The sequence below is a fragment of the Bufo gargarizans genome, chromosome 8, assembly GCF_014858855.1.
Source record: "Bufo gargarizans isolate SCDJY-AF-19 chromosome 8, ASM1485885v1, whole genome shotgun sequence".
In the NCBI taxonomy this organism is placed as follows: Eukaryota; Metazoa; Chordata; class Amphibia; order Anura; family Bufonidae; genus Bufo; species Bufo gargarizans.
In genome coordinates, this window is record NC_058087.1 from 47,062,452 (window position 1) to 47,083,634 (window position 21,183).

General features: G+C 41.2%; 1 protein-coding gene across 1 annotated transcript in view; it reads left to right on the forward strand.

Annotated features, from left to right (window-relative positions):
• The first annotated feature begins 10,573 nt into the window (after nt 1-10,573).
• PCBP3 (poly(rC) binding protein 3) overlaps nt 10,574-21,183 on the forward strand; it is a 68,208-nt gene continuing 57,598 nt past the window's right edge. Inside the window, exons 1-3 of the mRNA XM_044303902.1 lie at nt 10,574-10,603; nt 13,538-13,640; nt 19,000-19,023. Of these exons, the coding sequence (XP_044159837.1) occupies nt 13,572-13,640; nt 19,000-19,023 (93 nt within the window). The 5' untranslated portion in view covers nt 10,574-10,603; nt 13,538-13,571. The remainder of the gene's footprint in view (nt 10,604-13,537; nt 13,641-18,999; nt 19,024-21,183) is intronic.

Below are 21,183 nucleotides of genomic sequence, written 5' to 3' on the forward strand. Positions count from 1 at the left end.
CAGATAATCATACGTAATGTAGATCAACCAAGAAAGCACAAAATGATTAATATATAGACAGGAATCAATAACTCTGGGAAACTACCTAAAAACAGTACAGTCTAATGATGACACCAATCCTGCCTGAGATGAGTGTACAAGCAATAGAAGATAGTGAAATCGCTGTACTCATTCCCCTACCAACATCAGTTGCAAGTAGACTTCCAGCAAGGGACATGCAATGGATATGCCTTTAGGTAATTGACTGAATGTACTTTGAGAAATGATGATAGAGCCCAAACGAAAATCCTCTCTCAGGCTCTGTGATACATGTCTGCCAAACAGGAAAAGACTGAAGAACACAGGATATGAGCTCAAAAATGAGGAGGAGTTACAAGATGAATGACATGTGACATTTACAACCATAGATAACTTCATAAAACCAAATATAACAATGGCAACTAGATGTCGACAAAGTACACTAAGTTTAGTAGATAACAGATATAACACTACAATTAATTCTAGTTGAAAACCATTAGCTGGGACAGGAGGAAAAGGAAGGAGAATCCAAGGAGGACAGGCTACACAGGTTGTATATATGAAGGAACACACACACACGCAAGGAAGTTGGCAGGGGAATACAGCAGCATCCTGGACACACAGATCTCACTTTCATCATGTATTACTGGAAGAGAAACATTCACATAACAAAAGTCTGAAAGTAGGAGCAGATTGCAAACTGAATATCAGAGGGTCTGAAAAAAAGGAATCAGGATCACAGACTAAAACATTTTTACATGTCAATGACATCCATAGCCTTTAAAGGGAATCTGTTACCAAAAAGTTCACTTGTATATCAGGCTCAATGGGGAGATTTATCATAGACCAGTGTTTTATGCTGGTTTCTGAAATCTCCTGTGCTTCTGGAGGATGGGTTTAATTTATGCTGAGGCACAGGCCTTATCATAAATCACGTGCATCTTTTGGCAGTCTGTGCGCCAGAATGAAATTTATGGCAGCTCCTGACCAGTCTACCTTTGCACCCGCTGACCCCGACTCCTCCCAGTCCTCGCCACATTCCCTTTAAGAAATTCTCATCACAGTGGTGTAAAAATGACACATATAACAAAATGTGTTGCAAGTGGCATTAAAAAAGTTGCAGACAAGGGGTTTGTAACTCTTTTTATGTCAGAAAAGTGGTGTAGGGAAATGAAAAATTTCCCCCGATGTCTTGTAGGGGTAACTCTACTGAAGGTAATGCTAAATTTCACTCCGTGATCCATTGCTTCATTCTGGAGTATAAATACTTTAAATCAATATACAAATGGACAGTTAAGCGCACTGAGGGTGGTCTCAAGCCTATTTGTGCACCCTTGTTCCTCCTACTTCCTATGCCAGACCCTCCTTCTCTTCTTGTAAATCAGGAAGAAGAGGAAAGCACTGGCAAGGCTGAACAGAGTGGTTTAGGACTGCCCTCGGTGCACTTAACTGCTCACGTGCAAATGTATTCAAAATACATCCAGCACTGTATCCGAATTAACAGTGAATTTCCAGGTGACAGACTGCCTGTAAAGCTAAGACCTAAAACCTAGTAAAACCCTAACCAAACATTGGTAGTTGTATCACTTGGGTAGCTTACTTAGCTGTCCATACCCCTATGTATTTAGCCTTCAGCACATACAAAATGTAAGAATGTACCCTTCTTGTTTTTACTGTATATCGGTTTCACTGCAGACATTTCCAAACTCATTGGAAAATTATTGTGTATCTCACTGGCTCTTCCGATGCAGATATTTGTGCCAAAAAACATTTCATACTCCACCTTGATAGCAGTCAGTCATCTGTTTTTCTAATGCAAAGCTCCAAATCTCCAACTTCCTTTATCTTGGCTTTTGAGTTTAAAGTTACATTTTTAGCTAGTGGAAATTAGGAGCATACTTCATTCAGATTGATACACCACCAATTAAAATCATTAATGCATCTGTATGCGATAAGTTCCTGAGCTCCCCCTAGTGGAAGCTGCAGGCAGAACAAAAGGTATACTATAATTCCTTTTATTTGCTTACTAGAAAAGAAGAATGACCAAGTACAAATTGTTTATTAGTTTATTAGCGTTGCATTATATGTATGTTTATTTCCACTGTATCTAATAGACTATATAACACAGCTTAAATCTGACAAAATATCCCACCATTGTCGTTAGCAATTTCATTTACAATTGGAATTGGTTTCCGAATGGTTTAAAATTCAGTTGACCTAATAAAGACAGTCTATGACTGTCATCTTAATGCACTAATTGAGCCCCATGGGATCCTGCCATGCAGCCTCAGGCACAAATAGCTAGATCTGTGAGTTTTGGCTGCAAATATGTTGTGAGATCCCATCAGCAGACAGCCGGGCCATAGGACAAGGCTTACATATAAATAGACAGCTTTAGAACTGTAGTCTCTGATATTATGTATAACATTTGTATTTATCAACCATAAGAATTTATATTTTGCTGTAGTTCCAGGATTAAAACTCCCCAAATGTTCTGCAATAAGCATTATATAAGAACAATCCTATTCACAATGACTAGAGTACACATATTGTCCTAGTCCCAGTTAACAAGGGGTTTTCTTATCCTGTAAGCAAGAACATAATTGACAATTGTACTGAATGCTCTGGCCCCTGAGGGTTAATTTCTGTACATTTTCCATTAGGACAACTGAAAATGGTTAATGTGATTTGTCAGACTGAGAAGTATAGAAGAAAAGTGATTCCTACACGCAAAGTGTATGCAGAAGAAGAGCCACTAGACTAGAAACTAATTTCCAGTATTTGGTTTACTGAAGTAAACCATGAACCAGTGTTCATGCTAGAAACCTGATGGACCCATTATAGTGAATGGGATCCATCAGCCGCCGTCAGTATCTGACATATGCTGGATCCAGTGATTCTGGTATTCTGTTCCTATTCTGGAACAGAATACAGAAATTTTAGCAAGTATGCAATCTCAGACTAAATTTGGTAAACTGGATGGCTATAGACCCTACCTTTTGTCATACAGTGCTCATGTAATCGCTAATGGAGAATGACTTGCTATAAAGTGCTTGTGAAATACTGTACATTAAATCTTAAGGAGGTTATCCCACAAAAAAAAGGCTATCTGGCGTTATGTACACCATTACTTTAACTATATCAATGCAAAAATCCTGCTCTCCACTCTAGTTTCCCACTTTTTTTTAGCTTTTTTACTCACCCTTCTGCAGCTCTAATGTCTTCACTTTAGTGGGATGGTAGTAGCTCATTCTATGTGACCATCAAGCCCCTGCATCTTCCAGGAGTGCATTGCACTCAGCTCTTGTTAACCCCTTCTTTATCCTCCTCCCTTGCAAAAAAATAGTCTTTTTCACACAGCCCCAGAGAGTCCACTAATAAACAGTAATGTGATATACAATGTATTACAGGAAATATGGCTTTCAGACAGAACCTCAGCCTGATGACCACACAAATATGCCTAATAATTGGACCCAGTGGTATTCACCCATTCAGTGATATCAGTATGGCCAGTAGCAGTTGAACAACATTCTCTTGGCCAAGAGATGGAGAAGATATTTGGGTGGTCACAGGGTGGAGTCTCTGGTGGGGGGCTGGGACACAGCAAGATGTAGGTGAAACTTGGGAGGCTCTCTCTTCTCTTCCTGGACCCCCTTGGATCAACAGCACTTCAGGAGCAAGCTAAGTTATATGTGTGCTTATGTGGGTATGTATATAAGTATAATATCCCAGTAGACTTTATATGTGCACATATAGATAGTTGCAGTCTGCAATTGTATTACCAGTAGATTATATATGCTGTTTATGCATGAGTCTCTATATGTACATGTACTAATGGTCAGGTACTGGATGTGAGTTGGTTAGAAGAGTAGATCCAGTAGACTGTATATTAGTGGACTCTGGATATACTGGATATACATACACATTATTAGCCACATTTGCTTAGCATCCAGGGTGCGCAGGAACGGAGGTGGCTGTGTGTGGTGGTGTCCTCTATGTATTGTGTTATCTGTATCTTTATGTGTAATGTCCATTTCTTTGTGATCTCTATTTTATCAGTAAACTATTTTTATATATAAGTATCTGCGAGGGTTGTATGTTACTCCTGGGGTATATGAAGGTCTGGAAGAGGTACAATAATACACAGAATAATAGGGTTATTATATAGGAAAAAAGGGCAACCGTCTAGGAATTGAATAGAAGGGACGGAAAACGGAGATATACATAAATCTCCAATTTCTAATAAACAAAATTCCCTTTATCATAATGCCTCCCCAATTTCCTTCTCCACTGTCTGGTGGTAGATATAGCTATATATTTCTATGAATTTAAAAGAAGAGAGGAATGAATGAATGAGAGGTGTCTTGAGTCTTGACCACTTCACCTGCTTCTTTATGTGAATCTTATTTTGGAGTGGAGCACTTTTGTGACTTTGCAAAAAGTAGCAAAGATAACTTGCAGTACCCCAGTGGAAGGGGGTACAGTATCTGCAAATGTTTGGTTTCTTCTGTTATTTAATGTTTGCACTGTACACCAACAGGTGAGGTATGGTTGGCATCAGGATTGGGGCTAACGACCTCATTCTTCCTCTCTTGGTAGGGGTGGGCAGGTCCTGCTTCCTGCCAGGAGTGGGGAGTGTTAGTTATGACAATGAGGCGTGAGAAAGCATGTCTTTTTGGTCCTGCTCCAAGAGGGACCAGAGAACTAGCTCATCTGTGGGAACACTACTCCAGAGAGACTGAAGGATACTGGATACATTATCCTTTTTACCTAGACAGTCCAACTATCCACCAAATGTATCATCCAGATTCAGCCACTAGCAGGGGCATAACTACCATAGCAGCAGACCATGCCACTGCTATGGGGCCCAGGGCAAGAGGGGGCCCAGTCTTATTACTTACTTCTACTGGAGGTGAAAACTTGGTCAGGACTCTCAAATGAAACAATGGAAAAATGTCCCAAGGGTAATTGAAAAGGGTTTAGGCAGAAACTCTTCTGTCCTGTGGGGGAAGGGGAAAACTGTTTTGATCCTTGCGATGGGGCCTTTAGTTCTTTATGTATGACACTGGCCACTAGACAATACAAAAATGCATATTTATCTAAATTTACACTGTCTACAAATTAGATGGCTCCATAGGTTAAAACGCAAGTAATGGTATAAGCGTAAGTGCTACAGATGGGACACAAGCAATCTGCCCCTTGCCCATAAATATAAAAATACAGTCAGCGCACAAAGATGATTGGGTAGCTCCAGGTTTTACATAGAAAGCAGTAGTAGGATGCAATCCAATCATACAAATAGGTGTTCATGATGTCTGACCCCCAGCAGATATCCTCAAAAGTATAGGTCATCTATGGTTGCTGGCCACTGGTAATGATAATGCTCTTTGGGTTGTGGTTCATATGGACATTGAGCGGTACATCCAGTCAGCGTGACCTTTTCCATTCATCTGATGGGCAAACTTACTTCTGGCTTTTTCAATTATGTATCATATGAAAAGAGGTAGAGCCAACTTTTGGAATTGGCTTCCTATGAGTCAAAGTCCGACTTTTTGCCAAGCCTTGGGACATGACAAGGGATAATAGCCAAACCATTATGTATCATGTAAAAGATAATCTCCACTTACAATGTCATACATCTGTGCAAGGTTGTCGACAGAGATCAGTGGTGACACACTGCAATTATTTATTTATAAAGTGGGAATATGTTCAGCACTGTGCAATGCAAATATCTCCAAACAGAACATTGATCTCTGTGTCTGAACAAGCTAGCGATACACCAGCGAAACGCGTTAGCCAATTTTTTGTATTTTTTAATACATTTCAATTATTGGATGGTTTGGCAGCAACCCACATTCTGTTTTTTCACTTTTTTTAAACATTTTTTTGTGCATGAATATTGGTTCATACGATTCTTCATTCCTCCCCCCTCTCATACAGTTTCCATTATTGTCAGCAGCGTATGACCTGTGCTGCTGACGAATCTTATATCATCCTAAAAGATGTGATCAACGACAATGAGCAAACTATTGTTTGTCATTAGACCGCTGGACATAAAAGTGGAAATGATCTAGAAATAAACGTCTGTTCAAGCGATCGTTTGGGCGATTATTATCATATGTAAATGGCCCTTTAGTCTACTTTAAAGGGACTTTCTGGGATTTGCATATTGAAGGCCTATCCTCAGGATGTCATTAATATCAGATCGGCGGGAGTATCAGGTGTATGAAGAGGCTGCGGCATGTGAGCACTTAGGACACTTCCAAGACTAGGGACTTCACGGTCATCGGTAATATGTCCTAGGTGCAGCCATGAGGCTAAGATGCTATACTAAGCACAGCTGCTATACGTATGGTGCTGTGCCTGCTAAACTTTGAGGAAGCTGCGGTGCTCACCAGAGCTCCGGTGAGCGCCTTGGCTCCCTCAATCAGCTGATTGGCGGAGGTCCAGGGACTCGAATCCCCGTCGATCTTATATTGATGACCTAGGATAGGCCATCAATTTGTAAATCCCAGAGAAGCCCCTTTAAGCTGCTTTGCACAATATATATTAGGTAATTGCTCTTTAGTTCTTCTGTATAATCTTCATTTTGGGATGACTCCAGTAGATAATGAAATTAATGCAGGGAATGAGAATTCACTATTCTGGTTGCCTGCCAGTCAGCAGAATTCCGACTGATTCACATCATTGATATATCATATTACTAATTAGAAAGGTTTCCATGTTTGTGAATTATAGAGATGAGCGAATAAAATAATCTAATTTGATCTGAATTTAACAAAAAATAGTGTCAAATACAAATTTTGGGCATTTTGATTTGGGTGAATTCCCCAAAATTTTATTATCCATTTTTCAGATCAGAAGACAGGAAATATGAAGAAGAAAGATCACATGAACCAGGCAGTTTGCATTTATATTCACCTGCATACATTTGCTGCAAAAAACTTTTTGGGATAAAAAAATAACCGAAAACGAATAATCCTACATTGCATTATACATAGCTATATATGTCGCTCTCCCACTTTAAGATGACTTTGAATTGGCATCGAAGAGCTTGAAATGAGTTGCATGAGTCCTAGGAGGCCCCAGAATGTCATTCACAACTTTTAGGGCAAATGGAGCACATTTGAATTGGACCAAATTTATTCAGACCCGATTTAATTGCCTAACTGTTTCGGACTAATTGAATTTTTTTAAATTCCCTCATCGTTGTTTGTGAACATGGATGTGTTGCAGAAATTTCTGCAGGTGAAAATCCCTTACATACACGTCAATGGAATTGTTTCCATAGCGCTTGTGCAACGGGCTGCCCCCCAGGTCAATCGGGTCCCAGTGTATAGGAATGCCGAGTGGTAAGTTGTGGCCCTAATAGTTTGTGCCACGGAGCTCTTACATGGATACTGTCGCTTCCGGGGTTAGGCCCTGTAGCAACAAAAGAGTTGTAGTTGATGGAATGAGTGGAGTCAAGACTTGGTGAAGTTTAACAGTTTTATTAGAATAAACTTGTGTCATCTAAATAATATTTGACCTTGCTCTTGGCTCCAGTATGCTAAGGGTAAACTGGCAGGTATACTTGGAATACTTTGCTTTCTCTCTCTCTCTCTGCTGTGCTATTCTATGAATTCCGTCTGGTTACTGGACGTTCTAGAGGTCTTTGTACCATTGAGTGGGGTGCCCTTACCGTTGACCCCTTTGTAAATACTCAGTCTATGAACTGCAAGGAGTTGGAATGCTTTACATGCTGCTTCCCCTGGAAGACTCCTGCTGCAGGAGGGCAGAACACCCCCTCATTGTGCCATGTTGTCTGGTCTCCTTCCAACTCTCAACTAACGACAGCTTCCTGCAACTCTCCCTTGGTAGGAAGCGGGACTAACCCACTTTTGCCCAAAAGGGGCAGGGGGAATGGAATGGTAAGTTCCATACTGACTAAAGATCTCTGCCAGATTCCCTGCCACCTGCTGGACAACCAGGCACATTACATCAACATAACAGATTTTGCATATAACAAAATGACACTTTGCTGGTGGTGGTACAGTTGGTGGTGCAAGCCAATACAATGGCAGCAAACAGGCTAGCAATAAGAATGTTGGAGTTGTAGTGTCCCTCTGGGCCACTACACTTGCATATATATCAGCAAGTCCATATAACTGAATAGGAAAGTCACAGCAATTCCTGCAACAGATCTGCCACGGAAGAACATAGAGGAAGGTTTATCCTCTCCCTGAGCCAGTAAAGTGGTGGAAAAGGGAGTAAACTGCATTTTTGCATCTTTTTGAACGCCACTTGAAACTAATTTTGTTGCAAGTGGCGTTTCTGCGCCTCTCTTGCCACTTTCTGAAAAGAGGGGTGTGGTGAATGCGGGGAGTTGGCGGCGCAGCAAGTTAGCCAAATTCACCTTCATTTGTGCCTGCTTTCAGAGCGCCCATAGATTTCACAACCAGAGGTGTGGATACTTTATGACAAGGCCTGCCCCATAGACTCAATCTGCCAGATTCAGAAGTTGATCCTAAAAGAAAAAAAAAAGTAGAAGGAAAGGTTTGCATTTAGGTTCTATTCACATTCGAGCTGAAATCATCCACTGGAAATTGAAGTCAGTGGCATCTATTAGATCTGGCACTGTGTCAAAGCTTCCATTATAAACAGAAGCCAGGACGCAGATGTAGACAGAGCTGTATTCATGCTTCCGCATCCCCTCCCATTTTAAAAGCAGAATGTGTGGATACTGGATCCTGTTTTTTTTTTTTTATTCTTTTAGAAACTGTAGTTAAATGATAATGAACAACGATAAAAAAAAAAGAGATTAAAATGTCAGTAATCGGGTGAATAACGTTTGATAGCCTATATCACTGATCCTTATTGCTATAGTTTTTATGAACTACACACGATGTTGCCAAATAAAATGAATGCATTAAAAGGCAATTTCACCCGTTCAGTTTAAGAAGCTATCTTTAGCCACTACCCCTCCCCCTTCTCCTTTTATGCCCTACAATTAAAGAATCAGTGTGCTGATACATTCCCTTTAATGGCTGAATAAGGTGCCGTCCAGTTTATTCATCTCGCTTTCTTCTTAGATGGGTAAGAAAAGACTTGTGTTCCCGGCAGTACAGGAAAACATGAAGCGTGAGTAATCCAATAACCCTGATAGATCTCACCGCTTCAGCACATGACCCACTTTTTCAGTCAATTGGAAACATTTACACAGGAGATGCAGACATGGGAATTAATGATGTCTTTGTCAGCATGTGGCGTGCTGGATGTAATTCGTGTCCTTAAGGATTCTTCTTCTCTTATTGATTAAGGCCTATAAGATCTTCCTTTCCAAACAATGTAAACTGTGCATGTCTCGATAGTCGAGTAACATTAGGCCTGTTTTTTAGTTCAGTAACGTAGAGAAATAATCAACTAGTGATGGGAACCAACGACGCTTAGATAATAATATCTTAAGACTTAGTATACACAGGACAGATAGCATGCACCGGCAACCACAACATAGAGATCCCCACCACGTTTAGTGCTACTTCCATTTTCACATCTGACTAGATGAATTTCACTGATGTACCACTGCCCACACAGCATGTACACCTCTAGACTATGTTTCTGTCTCCATAATTGCCATAAACTACAATAGAGAGAGCAATGCAAATGCTTGGTTTATTTCTTCTTCTACTCCTTGAGCCTGCCGCCGACCAGCTCCTCCTGCTGACACCTAAGGGGAGCTTTATGAAGTCTGGCGCTTTCTGCGCCGGTCTTGATATCCCCTGTGGTGCAGGAGGATGCGCCTAATTTATGATGAGGCTCAGTCCTCGTGATAAATTAGGCATATCCTCCGGCAGTCCGTGCACCTAAACAGAAATCTACGACAGCTCAGAGCTGCCTTCATTTGTGCCTCAAACCTGGTGTAAATTAAGATAAATTTGTCTAGGCGGCAGGCCAATCCTCCTTCCCACCCTTTAAGGAAAGTGGCGGGGGGGGCGCTTTAAATAGTGAGAGATGAGACAATTTTTTTTTTAAGTTGCAGTTAAAACTTTTTAACTCTACTTTCAGGGAAATAATAACTCTCCCCTCTAGTCTTCACAGGATATGACTTTCACCATTTGACTTTCACAATCACAGGTTTAAAAATCCACGATCGGCATTATCGCCGATCACGGTCTTTGCCTCTGGGTGCCTGCTGTTCAAAACCCAGTGGCTCAGCGGCTGAGCAGACACCATCTTTGAAGAACCAACATCTGCTGTACATGTATGGCGGATGTCGGGAAGAGAATAATGATGAAGTAAAATTGTATCGTAATTTCCTTACCTTATTTTTTGGCATTTTAGTTATTCAGCACTTCATATTCAGCTTTCAAAATGGTCTAGTCAGTAGAAACCAATAAACCGATTTACAAAATTCCCTAATAACAAAGCAAACAGGAAACATCTCCAACATTATTTAGGACAAAGGGCTGATGCTGAGGAACACAGGTCCTGGGCATATTTCCAGGCAGAGTTACTCAATCTCTCAATATCTGAACTGCGTCTTACAGTTTTCATGTTTTGTTATATTGTTTGTGCTCTGTATACTTCTAGTTGGTGTTTGTAACATGTAAGTATTATCCCCTTCCACCTGTATACATTTTGGACCTTAACGACCAAGCAATTTTATTCATTGCTGCATTCTAAGAGCTATAATATTTTTATGTTTCCATCAATGTTGCTGTTTGAGGGCTTGTTTTTTGAGGGGCAAGTTGTAGTTTTTAATGGCACTATTTTGTGGTACATGTAGCTCAATAACTTTTATTAACTCTCTCTATACAGTCAGTGCCGCTGCCATGCTGTCACTGTTATACATTTTGTGGCATTCATATTTTGGCTTAAATAACATGATAACTTTACCGTCTAGGTCCCTTTAATTATAGTGATATCAAATAAATTTAGTATTTTTAGCATTTTACTACTTTTGCACAATAAGGGGCCCTTTTAAAAAAGAAAATATTTTTACAATGTCATCCTAAGGCCCATAACCTTTTTATTTTTCTTTCTACAAAGCTGTATAAGGGCTTGATTTTTGCAGGTCAACTTGTACTTTTTATTGGTATTATTCTGGGGTGCATAACACTTTTTGATCATTTTTTTTGATGGTGAATACGTAAAAAAGAGCATTTTTTTCCCTCTATGGCGTCACCATACAGGATAAATTATATGGTAATTGTGTAGTGCCAGTCATTACTGACGTGGTGGTACCAAATACGTGGAGGGGATTTTATTTTTTGAAGGGTTTACTGGGAATTTTTTATATTCACAGAATTTTTTTTTTCCCCAGGGGATGCTGTAACAGGTGATCTTTTAATTGCTTCTGTAATCCATTGTACAGCTTATGCAATACAATATATTATGCTGTTACTGCTATACTGACTGTCACCATCAGGCTGCTACAGAGAGGCACAACCTGGTGGCAAACACTACAGGCAGGCCTGGGGCCTTCATTAGGTCAGAGGCTGCCATGCACAATCGTCAGCACCCCCAAAATCTCATTCTCAGGATGCGGATAGGAGACGCAGGAAGCTCCCTCCTTCTAAACTAGGTACATGTCACTATTAACTGTGGCATCTAAGAGGGTAAATGACCCAGATTGGCACTTCTGTCAGGCCAGGCTGTTAGGGCAGGGTCTCCTGGGCAGCACTTAATCTAGGCCGCTATAGAAAGCTTGCAATTTGGGAATAAAGCTGGTTAACGGCAGCCGAAGAAACCCATATTGTCGGTCATTAAGGGGTTAAATATGACCAATTTCAGATCGGGGGGGGGGGGGGGGGGGTCTAACTCCCAGCACTCCCACCGATCAACTGTTAGAAGAGAAAGTAGCACTGGTACGAGCGCTGCCTTCTTTTCACAGTTTACCTGCTCGTTGTCGCCACCACAGTGGTGAGCAGTGTAATTACAACTCCGCCGTCCCATTCACTTCTATGGTACGGCTCCTTCCTATTCAAGTGAATACTACAGAGCAGTTCCATTGAAGTGAATGGGACAGCTGAAATGTAATTACACATGCTCACTGCCGCGGTTACGACAGCGAGCAGGTAAGCAGTGAAGAGAAGGCAGCGCTCACACTACTCATTATTCAGATGTTCCGCTGCTCCAGTCCTCACTAGTTCATTGTAGCAGTAATGCAATTTGGATTAACCCATGTTTTCATTGTTTATATGTGTCTATGCTGCACATAGTGTTTGTTTGCTTGCTTCTGCATGTCAGCCATGGTAGCGTGCACCTGTACCTTATTTCATATTGTTTGGAGGTTGTTTTTTTTTTTTTTTTGCATTACACATTTGGGGGGAGTAGCTGCCTCCATTTGGACCATGCACTACCGCCCATCTGGCTAGGTATTTTAATTAGAGCATAGTATAGTTGGATCTTACATTGCTCTGAATACTGTAGGCCTAGGCTCAGGAGAGGAAAGTTTGATAGTGTAAGTTCCCATCTGCAGAAGGCACCTTGCCATTCGTAGATGGGCCGGACACATTTTTTATCATAAATGTGTGAGCTTCTAATTTTCATGTATCATATGCATAGCAATAGTGCAATTCAGAATAATCCATGTTTCCAATGTTTGCATGTGTCTTTGCATATGGAGCAGTGTGCTGCTACCTAAAGTGCTTGTTTCTGCATGTCACCCGTGGTAGCGTTCACCTGCACTTTATTTCATATTGTTCGTAGGTGCTGGTGCTGGTCTAACTTAGTTTTTTTTCATCATTTATATGGCCTCAGCAGGCATGTGGTCACTGTAGGACATGCAATGTTGTGCTGTTCCTTTCTTATTCCTCAGAGGAAGTTATGAAAACCTTGACATCTTGCTGATACCAGTTGTGGGTGGGTCCCTACACTCTATCACACTGTGCTATCAGTGCTGACACTGTGAGACTCTGTAGGGACATACCCATTTGACAAGAGAATGGCAACACACCTTTATCAACTTACCAGGACTCACAAACTTTTAGAAGGAGTAACAGTGGAATGGCACAACACAAAATTCTAAGCAAAGTTTCTCTAGAATTGCTAATTCATGAGGAGTGCAAGCATTTACTAAAACAGTCATGTCAGGATCGGTTAAAGGTCCGAAGTAGGGATGAGTGAACTTGCGGTTTGCAAGTTCGGGTTCGGCGTTCAGGTTACGTGACGGATCCGTTATGCTGCCCATAGACTTCTATTATGACAGAATGCAAAACGGAATGCCTCTTAAAGGCCTCCATGGTGCATGCCATGATATAATTCTGTTATAGTCTATGGTAACAGAATCCATTACAGAATTGTCACATAACCCGAACCTGAACGCCGAACCCGAACTTGCAAACCGCAAATTTGCTCATCCCTAGTCCTAAGTAGATTCTGGTTACTTAAAAACAACACTAGGGACCTTACTGCATACTGTTGTGGAATGCAAAAGTTACAGTCAGCTACAGTCAGAAATATTCGTTTTCCAGTGAAAAACATTATTTTACCTTTGTATCATATAATTTTTTGTGTTTCTTATGTATTTCTGATGCAGGTGACCCAAAGAATTGCTATTCTTGACTTATACAATGGAGTCTAAAGTCTCGGAAGGGGGTTTGAATGTCACCTTGACAATCCGTCTTTTAATGCATGGAAAAGTAAGTGGCCAACACAGCTGTGATGCTGCACGTTAGATTATTAGATATCTGTTATTGAGTAATATAGACACAAGCACATAGCCAATAGATAAGGAAGTAACGTGGAATATTACACTAAAGCCTTATGCACACAGCCTTACTTTTTTCTGCCTCTGATCTGCATTTTTTGCAGATTGGATGCGGACCCATTCATTTCCACATCTGTATGTCCGCATGTTGTTTCTGCAAAAAAATAGAACATGTCCTATCACTGTCCTTTTTACAGACGAGAATAGGCATTTTGACAATGGGGTCCGTGGAAACTGTGGGATGCAGGCGAGCACGCCTATGTTCACATTAGGGACAGAGAAATAAGCCCCTACCAGACACCTCTGGTGGTGGCTTATTTCCCTTGACAAGAAGAGGATCCAACATTCACAACCCTGCTTTCCTCTGATATCTGTCATCTGGAATAGTCAGGACTATAGATGAGCGAATTTTTTCAAAATTCGATTCTCCGGTTTGCTGATTATTTTTATTTTTTTATTCAGTTCGATCCAAATATACCTGCAGTGAATTTTGTTAAAACATTGCTATATCCTGGCTGCAGAGAGCCTGTATAGTGGTCTAGAACACTGTGCCTTGCAGTAACACGCATAGGGAGTCTGCTTTGGTAGTGAAACAATACTGTGAGTCAGTATGACATGCAGATAACAGGGGTCACTCTTAGAATCACTGCACACTTCACTTATTTGGGCAGTCACGGGGCCAAAACTAACCAAATAACTCAAGTATGAACTCAGCCTTACAGGTCGATGTTAGCGCCAAGAAGAAGCGCACTCCTTTTACACCGACATCAGCCGATTCCACATAGATGTCTACAGAACCTGTTCTATTAAACGCTTTTACAAGTAGAGCCCCCCCGACAGAGTTGAGAGGGTGTCAGCAGTAAGTTTGTGTTGACGTCACTGATTATTTTGCCCTTCCTCTGATCCGTCAGAACAATAACCCCCCAAAAAAGGATCCGCCCTCATTAGGTCAGCATTTGGTCAGTAATCCATCAGTATTGCTAATGCCAAAAAAACAGGAGTGGATCCAAAACAGTGATGACACGTGAACAGAATATTTGCTCAAGGAGAGTGTGCTTTGCGGTGTACATGTGGCTGAAGTGTATGCAAAGTTTCCTGGCCATTTTTAGGATGTCTTGCAGATGGGTGGAAGACTTCAGGAACCGCTTGACAACCAGATTGAACACGTGTGCCATGCAGGGCTCACGGTTCATCCCTCCTTGACGCAGCGCCGACACAATGTTCTTCCCGTTGTCGGTCACCATGGTTCCGATTTTGAGTTGTCGCAGAGAAAGCCAGGATTCGATTTCTTGCTGAAGGACACAGAGCAGTTCCTCACCCCTATGACTCCGTTCGCCCAGGCAAACCAGGTGCAGAACAGCATGAGAGTGATGAGAGGGGTCGCACATGGCTTGCATACACTACATGCCTCCAACATAACTCTTGGATCTCTACATGAAAATAATGTATTTGGTGTAAATCGCGAGAGGGGCATAGTTGGAGACATTGACTTCACAAGAGATACAGAGCAGCGGAGTTCAGCCACCTCTATTTGCTTCCCGCTGTTTACTGCTCCTGAATTAAAATTGGGGCAACCAGATTTAGTTTCCTCTGATGTGTATGCCTACGGAGTCCTTTTGGTATGGCTTTGCACCACTACGTAATTCGGTCCATACAGCAGAAGGAGGAGTGCAATCACCTATCAATTTTACCCAAAAAAGCCTGTTTCACATAAAAAGATTCACCGAGACGTAATTTAGTCCATACAGCAAAAGGAGATGTACAATCACCCATCAGTTTTCCCAAAAAAAGCCTGTTTCACATAACAAATTTCACCACTACGTAATTTGGTCCATACAGCAAAAGAAGGTGTACAATCACCTATCAATTTTCAAAAAAAAAACATGTTTGAAATAAAAAATTTCACCACTACATAATTCGGTCCATACAGCAAAAGGAGGTGTCCAATCACCCATCAATTTTCCCCAAAAAAAGTCTGTTTCACATAAAAAATTTCACCACTACGTAATTCGGTCCATACAGCAAAAAGGAGGTGTACAATTACCCATCAATATTCCCCAAAAAACATGTTTGAAATAAAAAATTTCACCACTACGTAATTCGGTCCATACAGCAAAAAGAGCTTTACCACATATAACTGCACCGCTGAACGGCAAATAGGCCCTTAATTTTTTTCCACTTTTACACTACACAAAGCTTTTCAACATATAAGTGCAATGCTGAACGGCGAATATATTTTTCTTTTGCCAAAAGACAGGGCTTTAGAATATATAACTGCACCGCTGAATGGCAATTAGGCCCTAATTTTTTTCCACTTTTACACTACACAAGGCTTTTCAACATATAAGTGCAACGCTGAACGGCAAATATATTTCTCTTTTGCCAATAATACACAGCAGACAGGGCTTTAGAATATATAACTGCACCGCTGAATGGCAATTAGGCCCTAATTTTTTTTCCACTTTTCCACTACACAAGGCTTTTCAACATATAAGTGCAACGCTGAACGGCAAATATATTTCTATTTTGCCAATAATACACAGCAGACAGGGCTTTAGAATATATAACTGCACTGCTGAATGGCAAATAGGCCCTATTTTTTTTCCACTTTTCCACTACACAAGGTTTTTCAACATATATGTGCAATGCTGAACGGCGAATATATTTTTTCTTTTTCCACTAATACACGCCACAAAAGGCTTTAAAACATATAACTGCACTGCTGACCGGCAAATATATTTTTTCTTTTTCAACTAATACATGACACAAAAGGCTTTAGAACATATAACTGCACCGCTGACCGGCAAATATATTTTTTCTTTTTCAACTAATACAGGACAAAAAGGGCTTTAGAACATATAACTGCACCACTGAACGGCAAATACTGTATATTTTACTTTTGCTACTAATACACGACATAAAGGGCTGTAATTTTAACACTTCACCACACAACGGCTAATAAGACCTTTTTTCCCACTAATACAAGACAAAAACTGCTTTAGAACATATAACTGCGCCACACAAGGGCAAATAAGACATATAAATATTTCCTTGCAATAAACCCTGTTAATGCCTGTTTCAAACAGCACTTATACCCTAATAAGAACGGTTTGCTGGAATTACAGAGCTGTATAATGGCAATTTGGGTGCCTAGTCAGTGCAGCAAGGTGTAATAGGATTGTTTCTATTACCCAGGCTGTAACCTCCCCTACTGAACCCTGTTCAACATAAATGCTGTGGAATGATTCCTCCCTATCCTTTCCCTACACCTTGATAAATCTTGCCCTGCACTTGTAAATCATTTATTCAGCACAGTGAAGTTTTTTTATAACACTGTCCCTAGCGCCTGCTGACGTCTCTCCCTGCACTAAGTACACTGGTAAATGGCAGAAGCTAAGATGGCTGAGGCTATTTATAGTGCTGTGACATCACAGGGCTGGCTGCTGATTAGCTGCATGCATAGCATTATGGGTGATCCCACCTAACCAGAGTTCCTTGCTCCATTTTTTAGGAAAAAATGCAATTCATTACCATGAAGCGCGAGGAAATACGGCTTGAGTGCGAATCAAATTTTCCTGAAATTCTGATCCAATTTCACTTTGTCAGCTTCGATTCGCTCATCTCTAGTCAGGATGCCACCATACACATTAGATGGTCACCTGGTCTCAACTGGTTCTTCCAGTCTAGTTCAGTCGACATTCTTCTAATGCAGAGATGCTCAACCTGCGGCCCTCCAGCTGTTGTAAAACTACAACTCCCACCATGCCCTTCTGTAGGCTGTCCGGGAATGATGGGAGTTGTAGCTGGAGGGCAGGTTGAGCATGCCTGTTCAAATGTGTATGGCCAGTTTAGGGCAGGAGACCAGGCAGGAGGACTTAGGAACCACAAAATCCCAAAGAGCTATGCTGCTGGGTACTGATAGAGCTGTACAACCTCATCTCCAAACATATATTGGAGTTCTCCCTTTATGTGAAGTTGAGCATCATGTTTGGATATTGAGCTATGCTGCCAGACCACTTGAAAATAAAGGGGAATATATTCGATAATGGATTGGCTGGTCATGGACAGCCCTCCAAGTTAATTCAGTTCTCATGCTGCTAAATTCATCATGGTGCTAACTTGTTCACTGGTACTAGTTGTCTTTGTGGTAACTATTTTCCTGGGAGTCAAAATACCAATTTGATAGTTCTGGAACCGCAAGAGGCAGCGCCAAAGATTATAATGCATACTGCTGGTCAGAGTCAAATTAGCACAGTCTCAGGCACACTGTATACTGTATCCATCTCTGCTGCAGGTAATCTGAAAAAAAAACCTCCCGGTTTCCCTTTTTCAGTAAATATTGCTAATTTAAATTAGAAATCCTACTCTATTTCTATAAATGTGGCACCCATTAGCTTATTACCTGTCCAGTTTCTTTCATTATTCAAGAACAATATCACAATTAACCAGTGTAGAACAGAATGAAGGAAGGTTTTCATGAGTTTATGTACCACTGCTTGCTCATATAGCGCCTACATATTCTGTAGTGCTTTACAGACATTATTGTCATCACTGGGGGGTGTATAAAGACTGGCATTTTTTACACCAGTCTTAGTAACAAACCTTGCTGGTTTACGATGCACCAGACACCAGAATAATTAAGAGGCAATAACTCTAGCATTTCTTCAGGAGTTTTCTGCAACTGAAAATTAAATCTACACCAGCAAGGTAGCTGCCATAGATATCAGGTGTCACCCATGGCCTGCACTTTCCCTACCAACTTTTTGCAAAAATTGCAAGGCTGGCGGAAAAGTTTAAAGTGGCCAGCACATTGGCTTAGTGGTTAGCACTGGCGCCTGACATTGTTGGGGTCCTGGTCCAACCAAAGACAACATCTGCATGGAGTCTGTATGTTTTTCCCGTGTTTGTGTGGTTTTCCTTCGGGTACTCCGTTCCTGCCACATTCCAAAGACATAATAATAATAGGGAATTCAGATTGTGAGTCCCACTTGGGAAAAGTAAGTGATGATAATGTCTGTAAAGTGCTGCAGAATAAACAGAAAGTCACAACTTTTGGTTCAAAATCATTCCCTATGAGTATGTCTCTGGAGTATGAAAGGAAGCCCATGTAAATACAGGAAGAACATACAAGCTCCAGGTAGATATTGAGTTTTGTTTAAATTTGAACCCAGGAACCCAGGGCTAATCTCTGAGCGACCATGCTGCCTGAGTTATACAAGGTTTAACTTGGCTATTAATGTAAAATATTTGCTATTTTTTTATTTACTAATATACATTTTTGTTTAATACAGGAAGTTGGAAGTATCATCGGAAAGGTAAGAACCACTTCAAAAGCAACATACTGTATAACAAATAGGACTACCACTGGCCTAAAACACATGGGAAGTAGTGCAGATAAAGGCAACCGATCAGATCAATGCATACGTTACCCACAGGAGACTAAAGGACAGCTTAGAATTCATCTGAAATACACTACTCACAAAAAATTAGGGATATTTGGCTTGTGGGTGAAATTTCAGGATGAACCTAAAATACACTCTAACCTTTACAGGTGAACTTAATGTGACCTTCTCTAAACTTTTGAATGAACATGTCCAACTGTTCAATGTTTCACTACTTTTTGCACAACTTGCTATTCTCTAACAAGGAGCTTAAAGGCAAAATCTCCGAAAGGTGTTTGATCCATGAATCACCCAAATAATTTCCTGGTTCAATTAGACTTGGAAGTTAAACAGTCCTTCTCATCATCCTGTTCACATTTTGACATCATGAGACCAAGACGACACCTAACAATTGATGAACAGTACCTCACCATTGCGAGGCTTCAAGCAGGATGTTCTTAGGCTGAAGTGGCAACTGAGCTTAGAGTGTCGCAGAGTGTCATCAGCGGGTTGCAACAGCTATACAGAGAGACTGGAAGAGTCATAGAAAGGCATAGAAGTGGAAGTCCTTTGGTCACATCTCACACTGATGACTGCTTTATTGTGAACAATGCCCTGCAGAACCGGATGATGAATGCCACACAACTCCAGGCACATTTAAGGGACATGAGATGCACCCAATCGTCATGTCAGACCATTCGAACCCGTTTACATCAGCGTGGTCTGCGTGTTTTACCACCTGCAAGGGTACCTGACCATCGTCTTGCATGGGCCAGGAGCATCTACGCTGGACAAGGGACCATTGGGCCTCAGTGCTGTTCACTGATGAAAGTTGATTCACGCTGAGCAGAAATGATGGCCGCCAACAATGTTGGAGACATCAAGGGGAGCGCTATGCATCAGCCACTGTTGTCACCAGATGAGCCTTTAGTGGTGGTGTTACAGTGTGGACAGGTGTGACTAGTCAATACAGAACTGCCCTACACTTTGTGAATGGTACAGTGTCAAGCCCATACTACTTGAATAACATCATTAATCCAGTCTTTGTGCATCTGCATGAAAAACACAGGCCTAATTTCATCTTAATAGATGACAATGCGCCAGCTCATCAAGGTTGCATCATTAGGGAACGGCTGCTGGAGACTTGGGTACCTCAAATGGAGTGGCCTGCACTTTCTCCAGACCTGTATCCCATTGAAAACCTATGGGATCAGCTGAGTCGCCGTGTAGAGGCTCATAAACTCTGTACCCCCGGAACCTCAATGACCTGAGGGCCGCCCTTCAAGCAGACAATAAGTTGACTTGTGAACAGTATGAGACGTTGTTGTCTAGCTGGTATTAATGCTCCAGGCCACATGACAAGTTTTTGAGAATTTTTTTGCAGTGGTATACCCACCACTGGTGTTGCTTTAGTTTCAATAAATTGTTTGAGATGAGGAAATCACTATTGCTGCATTGCTACTTATTTGCCCTACTTTCATGATATAATATCACTGTAGCGGGAACTTTTTAAGTTTTCCATTAATTTCAACCAAAAGCCAAATAGCCCTAACTTTTTGTGAGTAGGGTATGAGAATAAATGCTAAATGTAAAGAACAAGATGGGCACATGGCAAAATTAAATTACAACCAATAGTTTCTTACCAATTATTCCCGGGTTTATATTAAAAGGGTTGTGCCAAGTTTAGAAGTTATTCCCTATCCTCAGAATAGGGGATAACTAACTGACTGCCGGAGGTCCAACCGTTAGGACCCCAACTGACGAATTCTTTATGGGACCACCACAAATAGGTGAATACTGTACTCTGCTATGTCCAGCTGTCCGATAGAGAATTAATGGTGCGATAGGGAGCATGCCCGACCTGCTACTCCATCAGATCAGGGAAACGAGTCCCCGATTCTTGGTCAGACGCCCAACAATCAGTTAGTTATCCCCTCAATGTTACAAAAAAAAATATCCATCAATCCATTTATGTATTTATACATATCTCGAAATCCCCAAACCTTAATGGGGTTGTCCAGCAGTTAATACTGATGACCCATCATCAGGATAGGTCTTCAATATCTGATCGGTGGGGGTTCAACACCCAGAATC